At 41.0% G+C, this 24,534-nt stretch overlaps 2 protein-coding genes across 4 annotated transcripts in view; both read right to left on the reverse strand.

Annotated features, from left to right (window-relative positions):
* ppp3cca (protein phosphatase 3, catalytic subunit, gamma isozyme, a) overlaps nucleotides 1-6,111 on the reverse strand; it is a 30,344-nt gene extending 24,233 nt beyond the window's left edge. For all 3 annotated transcript variants that reach the window (XM_056376041.1, XM_056376040.1, XM_056376039.1), the window contains exons 1-2: nucleotides 5,369-6,111; nucleotides 405-602 (exon numbers count right to left, since the gene is read on the reverse strand). In XM_056376041.1, coding sequence (XP_056232016.1) covers nucleotides 405-602; nucleotides 5,369-5,429 — 259 coding nt within the window. In that variant the 5' untranslated portion in view covers nucleotides 5,430-6,111. The remainder of the gene's footprint in view (nucleotides 1-404; nucleotides 603-5,368) is intronic.
* A 1,309-nt stretch (nucleotides 6,112-7,420) lies between these two features.
* vps37ba (VPS37B subunit of ESCRT-I a) lies at nucleotides 7,421-23,831 on the reverse strand. Its single transcript, XM_056376981.1, has 4 exons — nucleotides 23,630-23,831; nucleotides 17,383-17,554; nucleotides 12,126-12,208; nucleotides 7,421-10,133 (listed from the first exon to the last, which is right to left on the reverse strand). The coding sequence occupies exons 1-4, from the start codon at nucleotides 23,732-23,734 to the stop codon at nucleotides 9,645-9,647; spliced, it is 849 nt and encodes a 282-aa protein (XP_056232956.1). The 5' UTR covers nucleotides 23,735-23,831; the 3' UTR covers nucleotides 7,421-9,644.
* Nucleotides 23,832-24,534: the final 703 nt, after the last annotated feature.

Genomic DNA, 24,534 nt, shown 5'->3' on the forward strand with positions numbered 1-24,534 from the left:
GTTGATGCTGTGTTTACTCTGTGTTCACAACACTTTCTACGCTGTCTTGGAAGGTAGTGTTTCAAAACTACTTGTCAGGCCAGGAATGGAGGAATCTCGACTGGACCATCCCGCACGGGAGATCGCACAAAGTATTTGTATATACTTTTTAAGCCATCTCTGTTTCCAAGCAACAGCAAGAGAACAGCACTGCTACTAGAAATGTAGTGTCTTGCTTAAAGACACAGCAAAGGTGGATGGACAATATTGTAGGAAGTTTGAACCCAGAATGTCCATGTGAAGGAAGGTCTCCCTGTTTGTTTTGTTACCACACAAACTCACACCTGAAAATAATGAAATGTACAGATCTGCCCAGTTAATGACAGGATTCCCTCTGAGCTCTTCATGTGCGTCTGCCAGCCTACCTGTTATAGGCGCCTCCACTTCCAACATGCACTTCTCTTGGCGGAGGATGTTGGCCCCATCGTTAATGATCTTCAGAGCCACGTCCTCTTCAACCCTGCCCTCTTTGACGAGGTGGTTGCGGAGCAGCTCCGCGTTGGGCTTTCCATCTTCAAATAGCTCTTTAATAGTCAGCTTATGTTGTGGAGGGTATGGCACAGCTGGAAAGGAAAAAAAAAGCAACATTGTCTGATATGATAACGGGTTAGAGCAAAGGTTTTCAAACTGTGAGGCCCCCCTGGAAAGGAGAGGGGGAGTTTGTGACAGTGTAGAGAGAGATGTGAGGGATGAGCCACAGCCTGCATCAAAATTCATACTTTTTGGAGTCACGATTCAGTCAAATCTGCACACACAGACATGATACACATACAGTATTTATAACATATCTGATTCTGTGTGACTTAGACTTTGTGAGAATATCATTATCTCTGATGTGCACCATGAATAAACATCCATTAAACCACTTAAAATCTGAAAAAAATACACTTCCACTTCAGAACTTCCCAGAGAATCGTCATGTTTTAGATTTTCTCCAGTATTAAAAAAATCCAGAAATAGCTGTCTGTACATCCATGGATACTGAGCAAACAGGAACTACTAAAAGCTCATCTGCATACTTTTAGTGGTGCTAATATAGGCTAAAAAACAGGGAGCTCACAGTAATAGAATCCCTGGTAACCTGTATACATCAAAGCCCATAAAATCTGGGCACTGTAGTAGGCACTGTAACATTAAGATTATTTCCCCAAAATAAAAAACGAAAAGAATACTAATCAGAGTTACAAAATCCATTAATATTAAGTTTTTCCATGTTGTACTTCTGACAGTACTAAGGCTCAGAATGTCAATATGCATCTGATATAGCTGTTGCACTAACACTGTCCATTCATAGTAGCATGCCAATCAGCCAAATGTCAACATATTCACAAGATGATTAGATGAAGTGCATCTCTGCAAGAAAGATTTTAATTTCATACCAGTAAAATATAAAAGGATATGACCCCTGAAACAAACTTGGAGAATTTGCTGCATTTAATTAAGTTGTAATCACGACCGCTGACATTTGCATTGCCTGAGCCAATATGAAATTACTGGCACAGGAGGAGGGATGCATACACCTACATAATGCCATGCGAGAGATGCGCAAGACAGTAAGAAGCCCCGCACTTCACTTGACCCACCCTCCCTCAGTAATCTGCTCCACACCACCTACACAATCCTTTTACCGTCACCAGAAAGGTCAGAGCTTTCGAGGCTGAGACCTGAGAGCTTAATGATCAAAACACTGTCAAGTGTGCAACAAGTAAAACTGCAAAATTTATCAGTCTAATAGAGGATGCAGCAGTAGAAGAGAGGGGCAGTGAAAACATTAGTTTACTGTGAATACAGCAACTACAGATGAAATGAGGAACACTGTGCCTTTTCATACAAACTCACCACACATAATTAGAAAAGCATAATTTGTCCTAAATGGCACATTAGTGCAGTTAATGATAGGATGCAAGATTTTATAAATATCACAAACAAAAAGGCTAAAATTTAACTTTGTGCCAAAGTGTCTGTGCAGATCCGTACTGTGACACTGGCAGCAGCTTCATCTGGTCATAAAACTCCAGGAGCAGATAGTTGCCGACTAAGCTGCGCTTGTTCAAAACAATAGTAGAGTGTGATCCAAGCCCTCTCACTTCCAGGGCCAGTGAGGTAAAAGGGATTACAGCTGATATGCCTAATAACAGGCCAGGCACACACCGAATACAGTATGGCACAAATGAAATATGGTGGAAAGCTAGATCACTGTTTGTAAGGCATCCTAAAACAATAAAACAGAAAAAATATAATAATATAAGATGAAAAATGACTGCCTTTGTACAGCTAATCAGAAAGAAAACTTCACCAGAGGACACACTTGTGCAGATGGTTTCATCCTGGATTCCTGATATCATTCAAATCCATTCACAGGTCAGTGCACAGGATACCCTGTGGCATTAAATCTGACTCAAGTACTTATATCAGCTCGTGTAGATCAGCAGTACTTGTGTGATAAGTGGTGTGGTGGCAATGAACAATAAATGAGAGAGAGGCAGTCTGAGAGTGTTGTCACACCCACACAGAGCAAATCAAAGTGCACTATGAAAAAAAGCGTTAATGAGTTTTTAGTGTGGGTGTGTTTGCTACTCAGTGATGCGATGCCTGAGTGCAGAGGTAGCCTAATGTATTTCTCACTCAGGATTGTACAGACATCTGGACTTGAGAAATATATTACAGTCTTCTGATATTTGACACTGTGTTTTATTGCTGGTGCAATAAAAAAAAAAGGCTGTGAAAGTGGTGCTGCAGGTGCTGTTTGACTCAGCGTAGGAGAGGAAGGTAACTGATGTTAGTTAGGCCACAGACTAGTCTGGCCTGCAGTTGAAAGGCTAGAGCACAGCTCCAACTTGGCTAGCCTGTGCTGAGAACAAGCTGTCATGCGTTGACCAGTGTGGTATAAATAAACAGTAAGTGCTCCCAGGCCTACGAGGCATGGCTGCGGAGAGAGCTGTAAGGTGAGGTATGAGCCTTAAGAACAGATTAGGTAAAGCCTCTATTAGCAAGGGCTTCCAGATTCAGGGGCTGTTTACTTAAAGGCCTCGTCACATTGAAGGAAGGCTCCAGTACGAACAAAGCTCCATGAAAACATTATGACACAGAATAGAATACATAATGGGCATGAGTTAGACCTTGAAACATTTTGTGGAAAAAGCCATGCTGACCAAATTTAACTGACCTGAAGGCTGGCAGTAATTACATATGCTGCACAATAATAGCTGGTCTAAAAGCCAAAGAACTGAACACTCCATTTACTTCAACAGGAATGATCCCCCTGCCGCCTCAATAATAATAATAATACTAACAATAATAATAAATTCTGGGTCATTCTGCTTGTACAGTCAACGCTGGACCGGTCTGTTCAAACACAGATAGTAATGAATCTCTGGCATCACTCAATCCAAACAGACAACACTGTGAGCTGAAAGAAAACCACGGTGCAGACAAAGTGACTCGTTTTTTTTCCAACACATAACCCAATGAAAAAAAATGTTTTGTTATAAGCGAAAAGCTGCCACAACCATGAGACTGGCTTCTTATTAGAGCCTGCCTGGTCTAATTAGCATTAATGTTTGATGAACTCTTCAAAACCACAGGCACACAGTGCTGCACTGCATCAACACCCACACTGTCTGGCATGACAACAAACGACTCAAGAAACAAAGACACTACTATCTACCATCCTGCCCACCGAGGATAATGTTTTGGACAGTGATATGAGCCAGCGTCTAGAATATTTTCGCTATTGTTTCAAAATCAACACAATGGGGCAGGATTGAATTACAAAGATGCGGCTGGGTAGAGATGAATGGAGCAGACTGTGGCTGGATGAATCATGAAGTCCACTTCAGATTGCTCTAATTATCAGTGAATGCATTACCCTCGCAAGCTAAATGGCCAGGCCTCAGGTTTATTTGTCATCTCTGTCAGTCAATCGTGTGGTGTGGTAGTACGGGCATATACTCCCCTCTGGCCTCTCTTTGATTTTAGACACAGGGGGTTGGCTTTAAAACACGGCAACAATCCAGTTCAATTTATATCAAAAGATGACGTGAATCTTTGTCACAAGCAACAACGGTTTCAAAAACCAAGTGTAGCTCAGCCAAGTCTTCACTAAGTACCCGTGGCACCATACACCTATTAGTCTGCAGTGTAATCACACAGGGAGGAAACATCAGATCAAATGACCAAAATGACTGAGCTACCAGGTCAACTGCAATACTCAGCAGCTTAACTGTTAACTTACACAACCAGAGCAGCATTAGTCTTAGGCAGTCTACCAGTTAAGCCCTCTTATAGTCACCAGTTACACTGGAAATATCACTGCAGCATACACCAAGCTTCAACCTATAAGGATTTTGAAGGGCTCACATGTTTTAACTAAATCTTTGGTGATATTCACACTTTCATTTTGGTATAGTTTGGAGTTGCAACCTAAAGCAGGGTTGTCTTTACCCCAGTCTACATTTCTTCTGTCTTGTCTCCTGCCACATTCTTATTCTCTCTCCACCATGTGGCTGGCCATGTTGGGAACATCACTGGGGAGATTCTTTCCACAATTAACTCACCCTCTACCCACTGGCTCACACTTCAGCATTCCAGTCCCCTGGCAGGACACTCTTCCAGTGCCCTTGCAGACAGACAGAGATGTGGGCTGCATTGGCATTAAGTAGTAGTGGTGGATGGCAGGGGTGGGGTTGAGTTCTCTCTCTTGGGAAGCTACCTCCGACTTGGCTGTGCCTGTTCTGTCTCGGGTAGACACAACAAATGGTGTCCTGTATGTCGAATGAGCCACGACCTCAGTGTGAAGGAATCCATCTTGTCAAGCTCTGCTGGTAACCTGAGCAGACTGTGGGTATCCCTGTGAGTGAGCAACTGCCTCATGAATTAAGATTTCATCCATCCTAAATGTCAAGGAGATTGGGCACTCATATAGGACAAACTTCTCGCCTTTGATCTCTGCTGCTGAGAGGTGGTGTATTTCATATACCAGAGGACAACTATGGAGATGATACCTTTATAAAGTTCTATCCTTAGCAACCACGAAAAACAGATTCAACCTCATCCACAGGTAACTGAGCATCTCCTGGTAAAGGGGAATTGCTTTGAAGCCCCCATAGATCAGACTATTGCAGAGAACACACAGAAAAAAAGATAATTAAATATATACAACTTTTGTTATATGTGCACATACTGTCCTGATATATTTTCCCCACTCGCCTGCTCGAGAGGAAAGATTTTAGACAAAGTTATTCTCAACTCTACAGGTGGCTTTCAATTCATGTGTTAGCTATCAGTCAGAGGATTTAGGATGCGAGCACTGTACCGATCCAACACTCACCTTTTATCAGCCGCTCTGTTGTGGACTGTTTCTCCTGTTTTTCTTTGTCTTTTCCTGACATCTTTGCTTCGACTGGAGGCTAATTTCGAGGTTAAAATCTTGTACAGCTCTCTTTGCCAGCTAGCCTGAGGACAAGCTAGCACCTTAGTCTGGCCGTCAGCTCCGTCTTGACTTATGGTTGGGGTCGGAGGCACTAGTTTTAGGGTCTGCTCTTACCAACAAACACTGGAGAATAGCTAGCGAAGGAGCTCCAGCCCTTCTTGTGTTTCGACTAGCTAATAACCTAGCTATCTTGCAGCAACATTAATGCCAGCGAATACTTAAAGCACAAAGTAGTAATCTTGACACTGTTGTAAAAATGTGATAAAAACAAAAATAAACAGAGGCGACCGTTTGCTGTGTAACAGTTGTCAAGTATAGCAAATAATACCTGGATGTTACCTAAAGGGAGGTTGCTGTTAGCAGTTAATCCGATTTAGTTGCTCTTTTTCAGCTAGTTAGCCAGCTAACATCTTAACGTATTGGCAAGTCGGCGGACAGGCAAAGACAGCAACGGAAGACTGGCGTTTCATCTTCTATGTACAGGCCGGAAACTGCAGACGAAATGACAGCTGCAAGTAAAGGCGCCTTTATTTAGTAGAAAAAACACCGAGAGTCTTTCCAAGATGCGGACAGCGTCTTGACAGTGTATCCTCCTCCTCAGATTAAACTCTAATCTGACAGTGAGTAAGAACCAGCTGTGGATTTCCTACAACATGGTGGAGCCGATGTGACGTGACTATGGAAACGTAACACGTGGGCTAGGGGTGTGTTCAAAAACACAAACCTTCACAGTGACCAGTGGGTCCCTGGTGGTGGTGGCTGCATATGAGTGAACATAAAAGATGGTAAATACCCGTAAATACTGCTGCACTGGAGATAAGGCTTCTAAAGCAAGAGTTGAATATGTCAGTGTATATATTATTAGATTTGATAATCATTGTTAAACAATTTCCTAACTGCATATGAACGTTTCATTACTTTTTTTCTGTTTTAACTCAACCCAGTTCATCTTCAAGTTTGAATAAATAAGCATAGAGAAAAATAATGATGTTTAACTCGATTGGTTCGACCAATCCAATCAAAAACTGATATCTGAAGATGAATAAATAATATTCTCTAAGTGGCTTGTTTACAGGCTATAAAGGCAGCCACAGGAAACGCCCATTCTCAAACAATGCCACTATTGAGGTGGGTGGGTCTGCAGATGATAATGATGATAACGGCTTGGAAAAGTACTTCAGAAGATGCATAGTTGTTTAATTTGAATTAATATATAATCCAGTGGATTTACAAGTAACATCAAGACTCAGATGGGTCACTGGTAGTTTTACCTGAGGCGAACTTTAAATTTTCAGCCTTTTAAATGGGGCTTGGGTGCATTCAAAACCACAAGTTGTTTCCACAGTTAATGTTGGGTCTTCACTACATTGATATAGTCATATTCCGGTAGATAAACATAACTGTAGCTGTTATAATACTTATTATCAATTAAATCCAAATATAATTTTACAAGGTGAGATGATGATTAAAATCAAACAGGAGAGAAACTCCAGATTAATAAATTACTCAAGGACTTTGCACTCCTTTCCATTTGTAAAGGATATATAAAGTCCTGGCAAAGTTACTAATTTGACAGTTTTCCTATTAACTAAGTATGCCCACCATCTTGCACTGTTAGCATTAGATATAGAGTAGAGATAAATTTATAAATGTATTGATATGATGAATAATACAACTGTCTTCACATTGTAAGAGATGCCCAGCAACCTTTTACAGCTCAGGGCACTGTGAAATGATTTTTGTTTGTTTCCCCAGCAACAGTGGGACATTTAATTCATTACCAGCCTAGAAACACTAGGTGGCTGTCTTGTTTCATTTTCGAACAGGTTGCTGCTCAGTGCAACCCATTGTGTGAAACAAGCCTACTGGAGACTACTGACACACTAAGTGAGAAGTAAGATAGTCAGATATCTTCACTGTGTAATAATAAAACAACTGGACAGAAACAGATACAAAAATTTGAGATTTATTTAACTGGAAAATAGCATTAAATTCCACTTAAACATTCATTATAAGTAAATACCTACAACATTACACTGAAAATATCACCAACCACATATAAAACCATGGATACAGTGGATCAGTTCAAATGTAAAAAGCAGCTCAACAGCTAAAAAAAAAAAAAAAAAAGAAGAAGTACTGAAGAGGAGTCTTCAGACTGAACACAAAGAGCAAAGGCCATGCACAAAAGAATTATCAATTGTTAGTTGTTAGAAATGCTGGTTCAACAAGACATCGATGCTTTAGCTTCTGCTTCTTCTGTAGTTTTGCCTGCTGGTAAGTATGCTTTGTCCATTCTCTGTTCCACTTCTTTGCCCTTAAGTGAAGTACTATCACCAAGATATGACAAAACATTTCGGAGCCCTGATACTTAACCAATAAAAAAAAACAGCAACAACAACATGCAAAAATCTCTGAATTCACCCCAGGCAAACCTCAATACAATGGAGGAAGAATGGAAGAGAAGCACTAGCACCATTAGGCACACAGCCTGAGGGTGTCTCTTGTCTCTCTGGCACATGTACAGTGTCGCTCTATTCTGGCCTTCTGCTTCTAGCGAGAAAGCAAAACCTGAAAGACCGACAGTCAGACACTACGCTGTCTTTTTCTACCTTCTGGTGGAACATGAAATCAGTAGCAGGAGGAGAAGACCAAATGCTAGGTCTGTTTTTCATTTTATGGGGGAGGTGGAGGATTAACAGACGTGATTAACGTCACTTCAAGTGTAGGCACTCGTGGCTCTTCAACAGTGCACAGCGACAGCAGTCAGGAGGAAAACAAGTGAGTTTCTAATCGCACCAGGGAAAAAAAGTTTCCTCCCAAAGCAAACGCAAGACTGATTTTGCAAGTTTCTCTTGAAGAAATCTGACTCGCATGGTTATAAAAAAAAAAGAAAAAAGAAAAAAAGAAGTGTTTCAGCCTAACATCACAAACAGATATGTTGGGAACAATGGAGTGTCTCACTAAATGGTTCACTTATACATAATGATATATCAAAAAAGACTGTAGCAAAAACTTAGAACACAGCGTGTTGTGGAAAGTCTTTGGTGCTCAGTGTCTCCGAAAACTGAACAGAACCACATGTATGAGACCCAAAGAACTGTCAGCATAATTTCCAATTCTAACTGAGGGTGTTAGAGACAATGGACATCATAAAGGAGTGTTGCATTACAGCAGGAACCCACAGAAAAACAACACACATCTGAAGTGTACTGTATGGCTATACATTAATCCTTCATTTCAGGCAAGGCTCTAAAGGCTTAGTGATTCATTATAATGGTTCAGCCAATAATCCTCTCCTTTGACTCCCTTTTTGACTTCTGCCCTGAGATGGACCAAGTGCAAGAGTCAGCCATCTCGAACCAAGCAGCTCTGGACTCTCTTTAGACACATGCAGATACTGAAGAAGAGATACATCAACCAAAGCCCTCCGTTACATGTTAATCAGTCTATCCTGGCTATTTTTAACATAACTCCATTAGTACTATATCATAAAAAGATGCTGAAATTCAAATATTCCTATGTACCTTGTGAATTTTTATATTAAAACAGAAAAAATCACAGCATAGATGCAGTTTCGCCTGAATATATTCTGGGAAAGATATTTTCATCAGAACTGCACAGTAATTAGGGTCTCTCTTTGCTTGCATATACGATACCAGTAAATTAGTATGCTGCAGATGGAAATGACAAATCAAACCCTTTTTTGAATGACTTAAGTGTTCCATAAAAGCTTAAGGAATATGTTTGAAGGGAGGTGAGAGACTGAAAACTAATGGGTCAGCAGAGCTGAGGGCACTGCCTGGGGACAGGAAGTGCTGAGATATGACAAGTCCCAGCTCAGTGACCGTAGACTGACACTTGTTTCACTACAGCCTGCGGTGGGCCCCTCCTCTGAGGGGACTCGGGCTAGTGAGAGTCCAGGCCGATCTTGTCACGTCTTTTTGTTAGTTGGGAGTGTTGATGGGAGTGAGAGGTGAGCACAAATCCACAGAGATTATTGGAGATCTGCTTCAGCTGAACGTGACCAGACCAGCCAGTGCAGGTCTGCCTTCCTGTGTCGTGATTGGTCGTAATCAAAGAAGGCAGACGACATAGAGAAATACTTCCCAGAGTTTCAGTGGTGAGAAGTCCACGACACACACCGTGTCCTCTGAGTGGTAACTGCTTTTATTTACTGCATGATGAAGCCAGGCTGCGGGGCCATACGAGGAGGGGGCCTCTGTGGCAAAGCAGGGGGGTACTGAGAGAGGAAATGGGTGGGGTAGCCAGAGGAGACGCTGGGGAAGGGCTGGCCTGTTCTGGGAGGAATTGGCGGGTATGGCGATGAGTAGAAGACAGAAGGCTGGGGGGCAGCGGTTGCAGCTGGATTTGGATTTAGAATTGGGGCTGGCTGGGATGGAGGAGGTGGGGGTTTCCTCCTGGGCTGGGGGACAGGGGAGGAACCGTTACTGGCCTCAGTGAGGAGGGAGGCTGCTGCTGACACATCCTGAGATCGGGAGGCGGGAACCAGCGCCTGGGGGAGCCGCTGTCCCTTCAGCACCATCTCCTGCAGCTTCTCGATTTTCACCCTTCTCAAGTGGGCCAGCTTCCTCTTGCTCTGATAAGCATCGATGAAGGCATCCAGGGTCATGTCCCCATCCAGGAATGAATCAGCCATATTCTGTTGAGAGAGGTGAAGAGATTTGAGACAGTTTTAGAGGGAGGATAGAGAAGTCCCTTCTGACTCTTATTCAACACCAGGTTGAGAGCCAACATGAGTCATGAAGATGGAAATAGCACCCAGGGAAAATCACAAAGGAACAAAGCCAGTCATGCGTCTCCCTGCGTTGTTACTGCTGTTGTATCTCATTTAGTCATAAAGCATTTAGTGTTTCCACACTTTATGTGTCGTCATAGAATCGTTATTACGTTAGAATGCGGTTACACCATGTGTGATGTGGTGCACACAACTGATCGACATTCCCTACAATACAGAGATCTGGCTTTTACTGAAATGTGGTCAGGGCCGTAGCTACCAATTATAACCTGCTATATAATGGAAAACTTTATCACTTCTAATGTTGTTTTATGTGACAGTGGCTTATCTGGTGAAATGACTGATGACTTACGTGACGTTCAAGTAAAGAACTGCAGTACACAACAAAGACAATTACAAGCTTACCACTTCAATGTAATTCATAAATTATCAATTTGCTTTTTGATGGTTGCTCTTTCAACAGTTGGAGTACAGCTGAATGTCACATGTGCTCAGTGACGTAGAGGGACTAAAGGTATTAATGGTGTATTTTCACTGTCAAAGAATTTGTTACATTGTTTTCTTTGTTTTGTTTTTTTGAATACACACTCACAGAAATGATAGTTTATTTATGATGACATGAGTTGATGATGAGTTGATTTGTATGTCTGTAATGTTGGAATCCGTTTACCCACAGTTATACTCTATATACTATATGTCCCACAAGGGGTGTAGGGGTGTGTTGGTCCTCATGGTCAGCAGTGGTTCTCAATACAGTAGAAACCGCTTACAGTGATCATGGTTACAGTGATCAACTGCTTATATGGATCAAAATGCTTGGGACAGAATCATTGCTGTACAAATGCTGTTAAATAACTTGCTTATTTTAATGAAGTCGTCCACTTACAGTGTTCATTTTGGGGCTTTTTCAAACATTACAACATATGGAATGAAAATTAGAACTGTTGTAGCCTATTACTGCTGCAAGCTGTCGTATGCCGAGGCTCTTCTAACTTAATTGTACAAGGTTTTTGGAGCCACAGTGTGTAACGACCGTCTCTGCCTGTCATCACTGTGTGCGTGTGTGCGTTCGTGTGTGTTCGTGTGTGTGTGTGTGTGTGTGTGTGTGTGTGTGTGTGTGTGTGTGTGTGTGTGTGTGTGATTTTGCCCATCTGTTCCTGCTCTGCTCACGTATTGGGACTTTTACATTGTGTAATTACTGTGCCCGCTCTCTCACAGCAGCAGGTGTGTTATATGAGTGGAGTGTAATGCCTTCACTCATTCAGACCAGGCTTGGAGCAGGTGATTTGTTATTTTATCTTTAGATCAGTAAATAGTGAAGCTGTCCGTTTCATTACTTTATATTCACGTCAAAACTACAAATGTCAGTTAGATGCTAATCTGCATGAGAAATAAAAAAAAAGTGATCAATTTGACCCAAACAGAAGTGATCACTATAAACAGTTTCCATGGTAACGATTCTCACACACTAGAAGAATTTGATCACTTTGATTCCATATGTAGAAATGAGCCTACACACGGTTGAGGTTTTTTAGATGACAGTGTCGTAGTAGGTGACGCCAGAATTCAGGAGATTGAATAAACTGTTTAATCACCAAACCCAGGTGGTGCCCTCGTAGTATTTTCTACTAAAAACATTTCTAAAAACAAAGCTCAATAGTTTGATTGACAGCTCAAAAATGCTGAGAAGACAGGTAGCTGTTCAAGTGATCAAAATTGTGACGTCTATGTTACTCAGCCTGTCTGCTGCCCACATGGTCTCAAGCTACAGCTCTGAACAATGAAGCCTCTGTAGGAGAGGTCCTCAACAACGGGAAAGGCAGGTATATGAATTACTGACTGGTGTCAGTGAGGGATACATGAAGTCATCCATGGAGAGAGCAGGAGAATACTTACCTCTGTCTCCTCCTCTATTTTGGCTCCCTCCGCCTGCAGCAGGGCCAGCAAAGTGTCCAGGGAGGTGTTTCCTGACTTGTGGTCTGTTAAATTTAAAGAGAGAATAACAACACAAATGTTTTTATTCTGTTGGACCTGAACTGAGTGAAGGCATGTCCAGCTTTTTTTTTACCCATCAGTCTTAACATTGTGTGACAACAAGAGTGGCAGCAGATCCAGAGGAACTGTTTACTCAGTATTTTCATACCATCCACCACACATGTAAACACTGTTAGCATGCATCACTCCATAAACAAATGCTGGACCGATGTGAAATTATATTCAATCCTCTTGTCACTAATTTTCAAGTCCTGCATCATACTTTTAATGCTCAGGTGCTTCTGATAGAATTAATATGTTACTACACTCTGTCGTAATAAAGGTGTTGCATACTGTACTAAACCTTGCACTTATTTTACTCTGTTTTGATACATTCGTCGTTTTTGTCAGTGAACCAGAGCCACAACAACATTTTTACTATTACAATACTACAATTCCTCACCTCTTTTACGCTATCTCTTCACACAGGATTCTCGTGTTCTGTTTATAAATTGCCTGAAGCAGCACAGATGTATTCTAGATTAAGTGTGATCCATGCCTAAATTAACCAAGGAGCTCATTTGCTAGAAAAAAAAACAAAACAAACGAAACGAACTGTTGGTAATAACAGGTTTTAATGGGCCTGTCACACAAAGCTGAAGCAGGATATGTGAAATCTGCCAGTCATCCAAACAGCCATGACGCCTCTCTGTTTGCTGTGAACTCGCAAAGCCCCACTGAGTCAACTGAAACCAACTTGCTGTCTCCAAGGAGGAAGCCTGTTTTGTTTGTGTTCCTAAGATGGACTGAAAGTCACCAGCACCAACTGGAGCTGGAGCTGCATACACACGGTGGCACACTGGCAGTGAGAGCCATCACACACCACTAGTTACTGATGTTCACTTTGTCAACTCACCTACATTCCACCAAGCCCAGACTACAATATATTAGAGCTCTAACTACAGGAGAGACTCCAGTCTAACCTGATATGCTATTCTAGGCTTCCCTCTGTTCATGACAACCCAGCGAACAAAGATCTGGAGCAACTAATTTATGCACTGGACACTGAGTGTAATACAGGAACAATGTTTCTGGTCTCAAACATCCATTATTCATGTTGAATGTCTTCAGCTCCATCGGGCTCATTAGTTTAATCCAAAATAGTAACACAAATACTATTCATAATCAAAGAGAACCTCCTTTACAGGTGCTGTACTTCACTTGCAACGCAAGTTTTAAATGATGTCATCCTCATCAACCTTTGTTCATTTTTAATTATTTATATTTCAATGATGGTGAGATTCGACACTCCTACTGGTGTTTTGTTCTCATTTGTGACACAGATGTGTTAGGAATGTTGTTATTTTAATGTTTACATGCAAACAAAAAGTGCTGCTAATTTGTGTTTGTTTGTGCTTTTTGAACATTTTCAGCACATTTTAACAACACCGCGATAATACTGATAACCATAATAATTTTTCTCATTATAATCATTCAGTTTTGTACAATTTCATCTATTCCTAATAAAAATAATTATATTCAAAAACTTTATTAAGTTATTCCATGAGTCAAAACCTAAAAGCATCCTTTCCAAGTTCAGAGTTTAATCCAATCCTGAGAGCAGGTTTGGTAAGCACCTAAATTGAGGTCATTTGGTAATTTATTTAAAAGTGCTTTGCAAATAAATATGTACCAGTGTTGATCTCTACTCACAGAGAGACAGGACCAGCCAACCGTTTCATACAGAGTACAATGATGGGTATTGTAGGTATCCCCAGGGATAAATCTAAGAGCAGATTAATTTACAGCATCTAAGTGTGGTAACAGCAGCATATATATACATTACATCACCATAATTCAGGACAGAAAGAAATGTAGCTTCACGAATTGTTTTTCTATGGTACACGGGAAAATAGGTTCTATTTCTATACAGGAAGTTTTGTCCAATGTTAAAAAGCCGTCACTGGTATGACCTTAATTATGACTTGGCTAAACTACAGCTCTCTGATGTCACTGTTAACTGTGAATTTAACAGCTTCTCTGGTTAAACAAGGGTTAAAAAGGGAAAATGAGTGATGGTGAATAAGCGCGTGAAAGGCAAAAGAAAATAAAGATCGGGTGTTGACAAAAGGTATGGCCAAGTTACATGCTCCTCTACCCTCCTCTCACTTTGGTACAGTGTTCACACACCTTTATCATGTTGGTGTCACTTACAGCTCATTCACTGGGAAAACATGAATTAACTTTATTATAAACTTTACTATAATAAACCTAGAAAATATTTTTGAGGGATTACAGAAACAACAACTGGCCAAACCAAGATTTCTGTAAAATTGGGACGATTTACTAGTAATCCAAAAATTTATCTCAGAATTGTTGGCACTAGATCCCAAAACCTCACGTTGGTTTGCCAAATTTTACTGACACAAGAACAAATTGAATAGAAAACCTTCAAAGACAGGGACTTCATTCTTGACACAAAGCCTTTTTCCGAGGTGAACTCCCATTCCTTTCTGTCTCGCTCTCATTTCATAACAGGGTGGACTCTCAGGCATATCAGCAACACTCCTCCACACAAAGCTGCGATTCTCTGGCCGAGCAGAGAGCCTGCCGAGCGCACAACGCACAGTCTGGGCCTGCAGATCATGAGACAGCCATTTAGTAAATGAATCCCCGTCGACCTCTGCTGTGAGCCTCAGTTTTTGGCCTGCCTCACTGCCCTGCTCTCTCTCTGACAGATTCCCAACTCTCCTGCCTGCCGATCCCATCATCCACCACTCCCTCCCACCCACTGAGGTTGTTTTACACCAGCTTGCCTGGCAGCACAATGGCCCACTGTGGGCTGCCATTCTCAGAGGCAGTGGATGGTGGATGGAGGTGGTGGGGGTGAAAGGCAGCAACCCTGCCATTTTGGCCTCCAGAGCCTAACGGACAGTGAAGGGTAATGCAGAGGCCACACATTTCCTAGAGAAAGGATGGAAGGGGGCGGGGCTGATGGTGTAACTGTATGCAAACAACAGCGCAGCGAGCTACTCTTCGTTAAATCTTTCATCTGGGTCAAACAGCCACAGTTCTCTCAGCTCTGAGCATCGCTGTCCTTCCCCAGCTGCTCTACAGCAAATCCACAACTAGGACGGCCAGTGCATAGAAGGCGGGGGGCGGGGGAACGCTGGATAACCTACATTCGACAAAAGCCATCGTTTGCTGACAACAAACAAAACCACAGACTGCTGCATCATCTCTCCTGTATGAGAGATGCTGTCCACTAAGACAGGGGTCTGGACTGTTCTGCAGACTGCTTCTGATAGTGAAGTTAAGACTGTCATTATTGTCTAAAAGCCTTAAGTGACAAGACAACATGGAAATATGTGTGCATATGTTACTGAACTACAACAAGCCATTCAGAGTGTGCATGTCTTGCAGAGGAGGAGGCAAAGTCAAACTTTTATCAGCCTAGCAGAGTAGTGAATGGCTGGCATGCTATTTTGAGAAGGCTGCTTAGCAACCACTGCGTCAACAAGGTCACAAGTATCGTCACTCCGTCTTCTTCACACACTAGGAAGTACTGTGAAGGTGTGTCTGTGAGGGATAATACAGCCCTGTAAGACTTTATATCCTACAGTGGAGATCCAAATCAGATCTGGAACTTGCTCAACCCGAACAGAATTAAATTTCAGCTCCTGCAGCAACATGAGGACAGGCCTTCTGGTAACAGGGCTGCTGCAGCCTGCGATGGGACATGTGGGAACTGGTGGAACAGGTCTCTTCAGCGTGCATTCACACAAAATAAGAACAAACAGTGTGGGGAAAAAAACATTATGTAACAGCTCAGCTTCCAATAACTGGCATGCAATGGTTCATTTTAAACTGGAAGCAGACAATTGCAATCACCTGATGTCTTGATATGATCAGTGTTATCATACTGAATGTTTTAATGTAGCACTAAAATGATGAGCCAGTTCAATTTTATGTGAAAGTCTGTTCGTACTGCAAACATTAAGTCTATGAAATGTTAAAAGGTTGTGAAAAAATGCTGTTCACAATTTCTCAGAGGCCATGTAATGTCTTCAGTTTACGTGATATTTCTTTGAAAAGAAAAACAGCTCTGTAAATTGGGGATGTGGAACCAAGGAGTATTCATATTTCTTCTGGGAAAATTATTGAAATGTGGCCACACCCCCACATTTCAATAATCAATGTGGGCCTAGTCCAGACCATGTAAAAACCGATGTAGCGGCTCACCAGGTAATGCCCGGTGGCCAGTTCGACCACAAAGTGTTTTGTTGTACCTGGGTGCTATGCATAATATGCCGGCAGAGTAAAAAATATATCAAACTTAATGATAGGTAGTTAAATCTACCTTTCTCTCTCTTTTTCTCCTCTTTCTCTCTCCCTCATTCACCTCAGACAGGTGTCGCTGTGTGTCACCACTTTTCCAAGTGTGTAATTGCGATTTCACGGCACTGTAGCGGTGTTAACAATTTTCAACTAATTGTTGCAGCTCTCCAGAATAGCTTTGTTGTGTTTTTGGCCAAATAACACCTCTAAAGACCTTAGCTAATGTTTTATAGGCCAAGCCATTCGTTGATTTATGGAGAAACTTAATGGACTGATAATGAAAATAATTGCTAGTTGCAGTCCTATTTTAATGGTACATCATCAAAGCAAGAATATTAGCTAAATGGGGCATCCAGCAGGCCTGGGGGATCAGAAGTTCTAGGGCATGCCGGTGGCCAAGTGGTTAAGAGGCACAGCATATAACATCCCAGTGTTTCTACTTTGGATCACAGATGTTCTATCAAAATAATCTTAATGATCTAATTTAACTTCTGCCTTCTGATTACAATCTGAATTGCAATTAAGAAATATCATAAACATCTATTTACAGTTATGTTGTCAGTTATTATAATGATATCTGGGTATAATATGCATTTTGGTAAAACTGTCTGTATCACAAAGTAAAAAGTAGGTTGGAACTGGTTATGTACTTTGTGTATTGTGCCTTGTGCTCTGTTTCCTGCGTCCACTTACTGATGTATCAGTTATCAATGACTTCACGGATAAGACTGTGTTCAAATTTCTTAAGAGCTGGGTAACATTAAAAATTCAAGACACTGAGATCATCTAATCAATAAAAAATGTTTCTCAGTCTGCCATAGCTGACACACAGATGCTGTACCTAGGGTGGACTTGCGAAGCTGATAAGACTCAAAGTTCTCCTGAAGACAGCTGTAGCTCTTGGTGAGCTGCTCCTTCTTGTGCTCCAGTCTGGGCTGCAGGGCGAGGTTCTGCTCAGCCAGGGTTCGGTTGTTGACCAGTGTGGTCTCCTTGCTCTGCTGGACCTCATGCATCTATAACAGAAAACAAAAAAAATAAGTGATGTTTTTATAGCTTCACCTTTATTATGTGAAGCATCTATTGTATTGTATTGTTATTGTAGTGAATATTAACTATGAATCATCGCACTTTAACTGCCTGTTTTCACACAACTCCCACAATCCTCGTCACATATTTTGTCATGACCACAATGTTTCATAGAACTGTTTAAGATCTGCATCTTTATAAGTAGAAACGAAAACCCTGGTTAACTTGATTTCTTTTACAACCCTTTATCATGTGAGAATTTTTTTAAACTCTCCAGCAAATTAAAGATAATAAAATAAATTTGGACAAAAATTGAGATATATTTTAAACTTAAAATTCCTGCAAAAACAGTAATAATTTGTTATTTGTTATCTGGTTACAGAAGAAAATACAAAACATAACCTGACAAACTTCACCTTAAACAGCATTAAGCACTTCAGAGCAGCAGGGGACAAACAGCACCTGGGCACTGACTCATCCAGTTATAATTGCTACTGCGTTACTAAACAACAGACCTGTTTAACAACAGCCATCTGACATGTCATGGCAGGAAAACCACAGGTGGATCAAATAACATACAAACGGATAAAAATTGAAAGAAAAACCAAGAAAGTGTCTTAGTAAGGAGTTGGGCCTCCACTTGCCACCGGAGTAGCTTCCTTGGCATTGATTCTAAAAGAACTGTAATGGATGGATGAACACCATTCTTCTTCAACTGGGTTGAGATCTGGTGACTGTGAAGGCTGCAGCATATGATTCATATAATTTTCATACTCAAACTATTGAGTGAGCCCTTGTGCCCCGTGGATGGAAGAAATATCATCCTGTTTCTTCACTCATTTTGCAGGTTTTTCCTTTGATTTGTCACCTGTCTGTAAATCATAGCAGTAATTCTATCACGTGTGCCAGTATCTGGACCCTGCTGTTGTGCGTGCTGACACATTCTCTTGTTCACCCATCACTACTTCATGTATAACAAACACTAGGTACAGTGAACAGTACACTGAGATTAGCTCTAAGAGTCTTAAAGAGGACACAAGGGAAACAAGAGCTAAACTCATCATTTTTGAGCATTACACTACACAAGTCATTTAATTCTATGTTAAAATCAGATATAACACTTAAATAGGTACTTCATTATATTTAGTATTGCACTACCATTAAGTTAAGACTTTATGTTTCCCCAAAGACACATTAAAACTGTAGCAGCAGAGGCTGAGATATCCTAACGCTTAGTCTCTAGTATGGGTCAGGCTGCAAAAACATTGCATCCTACATTTCCTATAATCCAAGTCAACAGCATCTTTCACTGCCTCATAAATACTCAATCCCCACACCTGTAGTATGTAATGCAAATTTTTGTTATGGCTATTTTGTCCACACTTTAGGAACCTCCCTCGAAACCTGTTTTAAAGGCTGAGCAGTCCTCCCTCCTTCTGATGAGTTAACTGAACCTCATGCTAAAATTGGTGGAGCGTCATTTTCATGCGAGTTTGAACTGAGAAAATTAAGACAAGTGGGAAGAACAACATGCTACAGTGAGAACAAGTGGGGGATTTAATCAAAAAAGCTCCCCAGCTACTTCCTTCTTCTCAAATGACTCATTTCACACAACCACCCAACATGTTGTTCAGTGTAAAAAAATTACCAGGATAGGGTGAGAACATGTAGGAAAATCTAAATATACACTAAAGTGTGGAGGGTGATTATGGAATAGTTTCTAAATGTGAGGCAGCGTTGTTTGTTTCAACAGAGAAAACATTTCATAGAGGAAAAGCAGCTAAATGATGTCTATTACCGCTACAATTGGAGCCATCATATCCTGAGGTGACATACCTCCCTTTTGCAAAAGCCGATCTGCTCATTCATCGTGGCCCGCTGAAGAAGCAGACCTTTAAATAGCATCCATAACTGCAGGCTTGTTCTGTCAAACCAAACACATAATTGTTTGCTGGCGGAAATGCTCTCCAGTGTTCCACTCTCTCCATAAAAACGCTGGAATAATCACAGGAAATGTAGGTTAAGAGCTACTCTGAATGGACCATAGACCTGAATTTTGGAGAGCTGGTGTAATAACCCACATTTAGATACAGGTCACTGTATTACTCCACTCGCAAAGAAAAATAATTGTTACAGAAGTGAGAAACCGAAGGAGCATGAAAGCTAACTTTGGCTTGAGGACTCTGAACTACAAACGTGAACAGGTGCTGGTCTCCTGAGTCTCTGATTTTGGCCAAAACCATCAAATTTTCTTTGAGTAAAGTATATAAATCTCAGTATTGAAGCTAAAGGCAAGCAATCAGACAGGCTGACATACCAGCTGGTATTAGCTTGTTGCAGATGTATATCATTACAGGTGTTGATCGATGAGTTTCAAGAAACTACACAGAAATGCCAGTTTTGAGGTAAATCCCAGACAGTGTCACTGTTACAAAGTTTATTCACCCAAGACAACTGACAAGTTTTTACACTGTAAATGTCCTGCTTTGTATGTATCTTAGGTTACGTCCATACTAAAAGGTTTTCATTTTAAAACAGCATTTTAAAATGAAAATAATCTCCATCCAGACCAACATTTTAGCTCCATATCAGAAATGATCTCCATCCACACTAAAGATTTTCTACTCTCCAGTTGTCTCTCCAATCAAGGAACAGCAAATGCAGAACTGAACTGCACAACAGCTGCTAGCAAAGACTATGTGGTCAGAAACGCTTATAATTCGTTATCCATGTGGTGTTCACCACTTGTAGGCGAAGCTGATAAGTCCCAATCAGGAGACGAATGTTGGTGTCTGCATCATTTTTTCCAAAGGTCTCAGTTTCTGTCCGACCAGACTATAGCGCAACCCCGGAGTTTATAAACTAAAATGGGGCCAGCAGCATTTCCAAAAGTCTCAGTTTTAGGGGCTCAAAAACTCAGCAGTAGTGTGAACACCAGGTGCAAATGTAGCAAAACTGATGCATTTCAAAACTAAACGTATTACTGTGGATGTAGCCTGAGTAGAAGTTTGTTTAAAAAACAAATCTAAAGCTTGGGACAAAGCTAAAGACAGGAAAAATCACACCTCAAGATTTTTTCCTTCAACCTGAACTGATTTTTCAGTCTTTGACATTCAGAGAAGAGCATTAACCTTACAACTGGGTTAATACACCAGACAACACACTGAAACACTGGTCAGTGATGACAACCCCCGCAAATCCTGCGAAAACACAAATTGTCACAAGTTCTTGCACCAAAACAAACAAGGATGGCAACCAGCAGCTTGTACTGTTCATATACAGAGACATTTGTACTGAAAAGGCAAAAAAGGTTGAGATTCTGGGTGGAGAGTCTCGACCAATGTGGACTGTATAGCCTATATAAGAGACTGGAAATGAGTGAACTTTGCATAATGAAACCAACTTCAGGTAAAGCTTTTCATTTACTGGCATGTCCCCCTTGTCATCTGTCACATACAAGATTTCATCTGCTGACTGATCAGCTGATCCAGACTGGGACAGACCTGCGTCAAACTTTTCCTATCCCTTCACATCCGAATAAAGAATCTGTATCAAGAATGCTTGGTGTAGTATCGTCTGATATATCATTATCAGATAACAAATGTCGATAAGTATCGGCCTCAAAAGACCAGTATTGGTAGAGCTATAATTTATATAATTAGAAGAGCATGAAATGTTTGAATCTTCAGCAATTAACCAGCGCATTAGACATTTATGCACCAAGATGTTATTATATCCTTCTACTCATAAATTCATAAATACATAAAAGCCATTCCAGGATTAGTAAAGACCTGAAAAAGATAAGAAGGCAAAGGGGTGAGACGGTGCTTAGCTTAACCTTAACTCACTTCCACATGTATAAAAAAGCTTAAATGAGCTGAAACATCATGGTGACATTGTAAACTGGGTCATCTTCACATCAAGATCATTTGGCTTTAGCCCAGTGGACACTCAAAAGGTAGGTTATCAAAACAGCAATCCTACATTTCTAAAAATAGTCATTGCAGCTTGAGCTTTCTTCAGAATATGAGCTGCAATCAGCCGACTATCACACACATACATTCATACACAGAAGTCGCATTAGAGTATGCTGTGGCAAAACATTAGTGGCACCTAGTACATGCAGGTATTTCACATTTAAGGTCATTTCATGAGAAAAAAAAGGAAACAGTGAATCTAAACAAATTCGTGACAGCGCTATTTGCATTATTCAAAAGGCAGCACATGCGTGGCCGTCAGTGTGTGTTTTGCAAAATGAGATTATTGCCTACAGCCAAGCATGTGTGTCTACATCTGAGGGAAGGGTTTGTGTCCATACACTACAGCTGTATGCTCAGTGCTTCTCAGCATTCTCAGGTTTCACTAAATGCCTTATGACACCCACTGTCTTTGTTTCCATTTAATCTATTATAAAGGAAGAACTCCCCAGACAGTTCCACCTTTGGCTCAGGCATGTCCTCACTTGGCTGAGTCTCTTCTATAACTGCAATAATCTTGTGACTAACTTAAGTCAACACCTGCTGTGTCATTGCAGAAAACAAGTCCCTCCCTCTCCATAACCTATGCGAAGAGGAAAACGAAACCATGGAGACAACCGGACAGGGTGTGGATCAAAAACAGAACTGACAACACAAAAGGCGACATCACGGCACAACATTCATCCAAATCACTAACAATACCAGACTGTGTTCTTCCGGCTTTTGCAAGATGAAATAGATCTGGTGCACTTATGATGATGTAAAGTAGCTTGCTGTGGTAGTTTCTCATGTCTGAGGAGACAGACTCTTTCCACAGCACCATGACAACAGACAAGAAAAATTCCTGTCCTGACAATGTTTAACATTTGTAATTACTGATCAACTCCAGGCTGTAGGGTGAGGAAGGGAGGAAGAAAGTTTTTCCTGAAGAGTTTTCACTTGACAGTAAAAAAGAAAAAGAGAATCAGTACGGTGGGAGAATGCTGGTGGGGCTGATTTAGCGTAGATTAAAACCCACACTGGAAGGAGCAGCATGATGGGAAATAATCACAAGCACAAATCCGGTATAAAAATCCTACTAATCTGTCAGCCCTCTGTCTTGATATATCAAAATTCTGTCTGCGGTGAAACCTTTCTAAGGACTGTGGCTTGTAATCACTCCGTGTATGGAAAAACTCAGGCTTATCAGCTGCTTATCGTGACAAGGACAGACTTATGATACAGCAGGTACACATTGATTGGGAATTGCTGAGCCCTTATGCTACTGGAGCAAAGCCAGAGTCCTGATATGAGCCAGTGGCCTGTATAGAAAGGCAACTCTGAAAATGTCAGTTAATACTTACTTTGCCAACTGCATCAAAAACATGTGTCATGCTGCATACTTTAAAACTAGCTCTGAATGTATGAGGTAATGTGGTGAATTCGGCATTTATAGCCTGATTCCACAACACAGCACTAATAAAACCTCCTTTGATGTAGTGGTTCAAGTCTTCATTAGGGTGTGAGTGCAGAGTGAACCAGGCATATTTCAGATAAGGGTGTTCAGTGCTGTTTTCCTCGGAAACGGCCAATCTGCGCCGACAGAAGTCAGTCTTAAATTGGTAGATATGTGAGTGAAGTTTGGCACGACGACCTGACCCTGACAGAGTGTCGAAGCTAGGCCAATGCTTAAATTATGTTTACTGAAATTTACTCAGCATTAGCACGGTCATTAAAATAATATATTTTATTATATTATTGAACACTAACGAGCTTATCTCGTGTAGGAAAGTACTTTTTTTTTTTTTTTTTTTAGCACAAACCGGGAATCCTCGTGTGTTAAAACTTGAGACAATGCTTCCCCCTGCTCCGTCCCAAGGTTAACGATTTGTAACCCACTACTTCGTGTTTCGGAACGTTAAAGTTCCGTTGACAACACGTATGTGTTACAAAATCCTGAACGTTATTCGAAGCAACCGTTTCCGTGACCGTTACCGAGCGTATGTTGGGAAAGCACAACAACAAAGGGCTAAGGAAAAAACAGTGACCGAGAAAAAGGAGTCAATAGCTAACATTGGGACTACAAAAGCCCCTAGCTTAACATACCTCGTCCATCTCTTGGACCATTTTCGTGAGTTTGTCGTCGTCCTCCAGGATCTCGTTGAGCTGTGTCATCGTGTAGGCGCTAAACTTGTTGGAAAAACTAGACATTTTAGCTCTTGTTGTGTGTTTCTCCTCGTCTGTGGTCCCTCTTCTCGCCTCTCTGGATTGTGACAGCTGACTGAGCTTCCCTTACAGGAACTAGAGAGGATACAGGCCCGGTGCTGCCTTCACGTGCGATCGGAATTTCGTCAATTGAGCAATAATCAAAGTGTAGGATGAACCTTTTACTAACTTTGACTCGGTCACCTAATTATTGACTTTACATTAATATACAGAAATCAGTTTTAAACAGTAAATAAATAAACGTACAGATTTTTCTTTGGAGCCAAATAAGGACTATATATAAAATGTATATGAATTAATAATGTTTAACATTGTATTATAATAATTATACTGTATTAAAATAATAAAATAAAATACACCAAGTTATGCTTTAAGCCTATTTTCAAGAAAGTTCAGTTATATCCACGTGCATGTGGATGTACTGCTATAGCTGGGTGTAAAGCTTGTTTGTAAAATAGAAAAGTGCATCAGCAGAAGAATTTGACTGTAGCCAATGTCCCCTGTGTTAAGAGTTATACATGCAATCAGCTGAAGGACTATAATAAGTGTAACTCATGATGTCACAAAAAGCCAATGATTTGAATGACAAAATGTGTACTGTGCAGTCATAACAAAACAGAAGATAGCAGTGGTGAGATAGCAAAGGGGGGCTGAGCATGATGACTGACTCTTTGCCTCTGCCTAGTAGATATGGCTCCAACTAATTAACGGGACAATTATTTTCTCACTTAAATATATTTGAGCTATAAAACTTTAGAAAAAAACTTGTTTGTTTTGTGAAAAAG

Source organism: Seriola aureovittata, chromosome 5 (genome assembly GCF_021018895.1).
Source record: "Seriola aureovittata isolate HTS-2021-v1 ecotype China chromosome 5, ASM2101889v1, whole genome shotgun sequence".
NCBI lineage: Eukaryota > Metazoa > Chordata > Actinopteri > Carangiformes > Carangidae > Seriola > Seriola aureovittata.

Coding starts and splice junctions, on each gene's coding strand:
- vps37ba (XM_056376981.1), bottom strand. CDS start 23,734: ATGTCTAGTTTTTCCAACAAGTTTAGCGCCTACACGATGACACAGCTC. Junction 17,555..23,629: donor TGGTCCAAGAGATGGACGAG/GTATGTTAAGCT, acceptor TTTCTGTTATAG/ATGCATGAGGTCCAGCAGAG. Junction 10,134..12,125: donor AAATAGAGGAGGAGACAGAG/GTAAGTATTCTC, acceptor CTCTCTCAACAG/AATATGGCTGATTCATTCCT.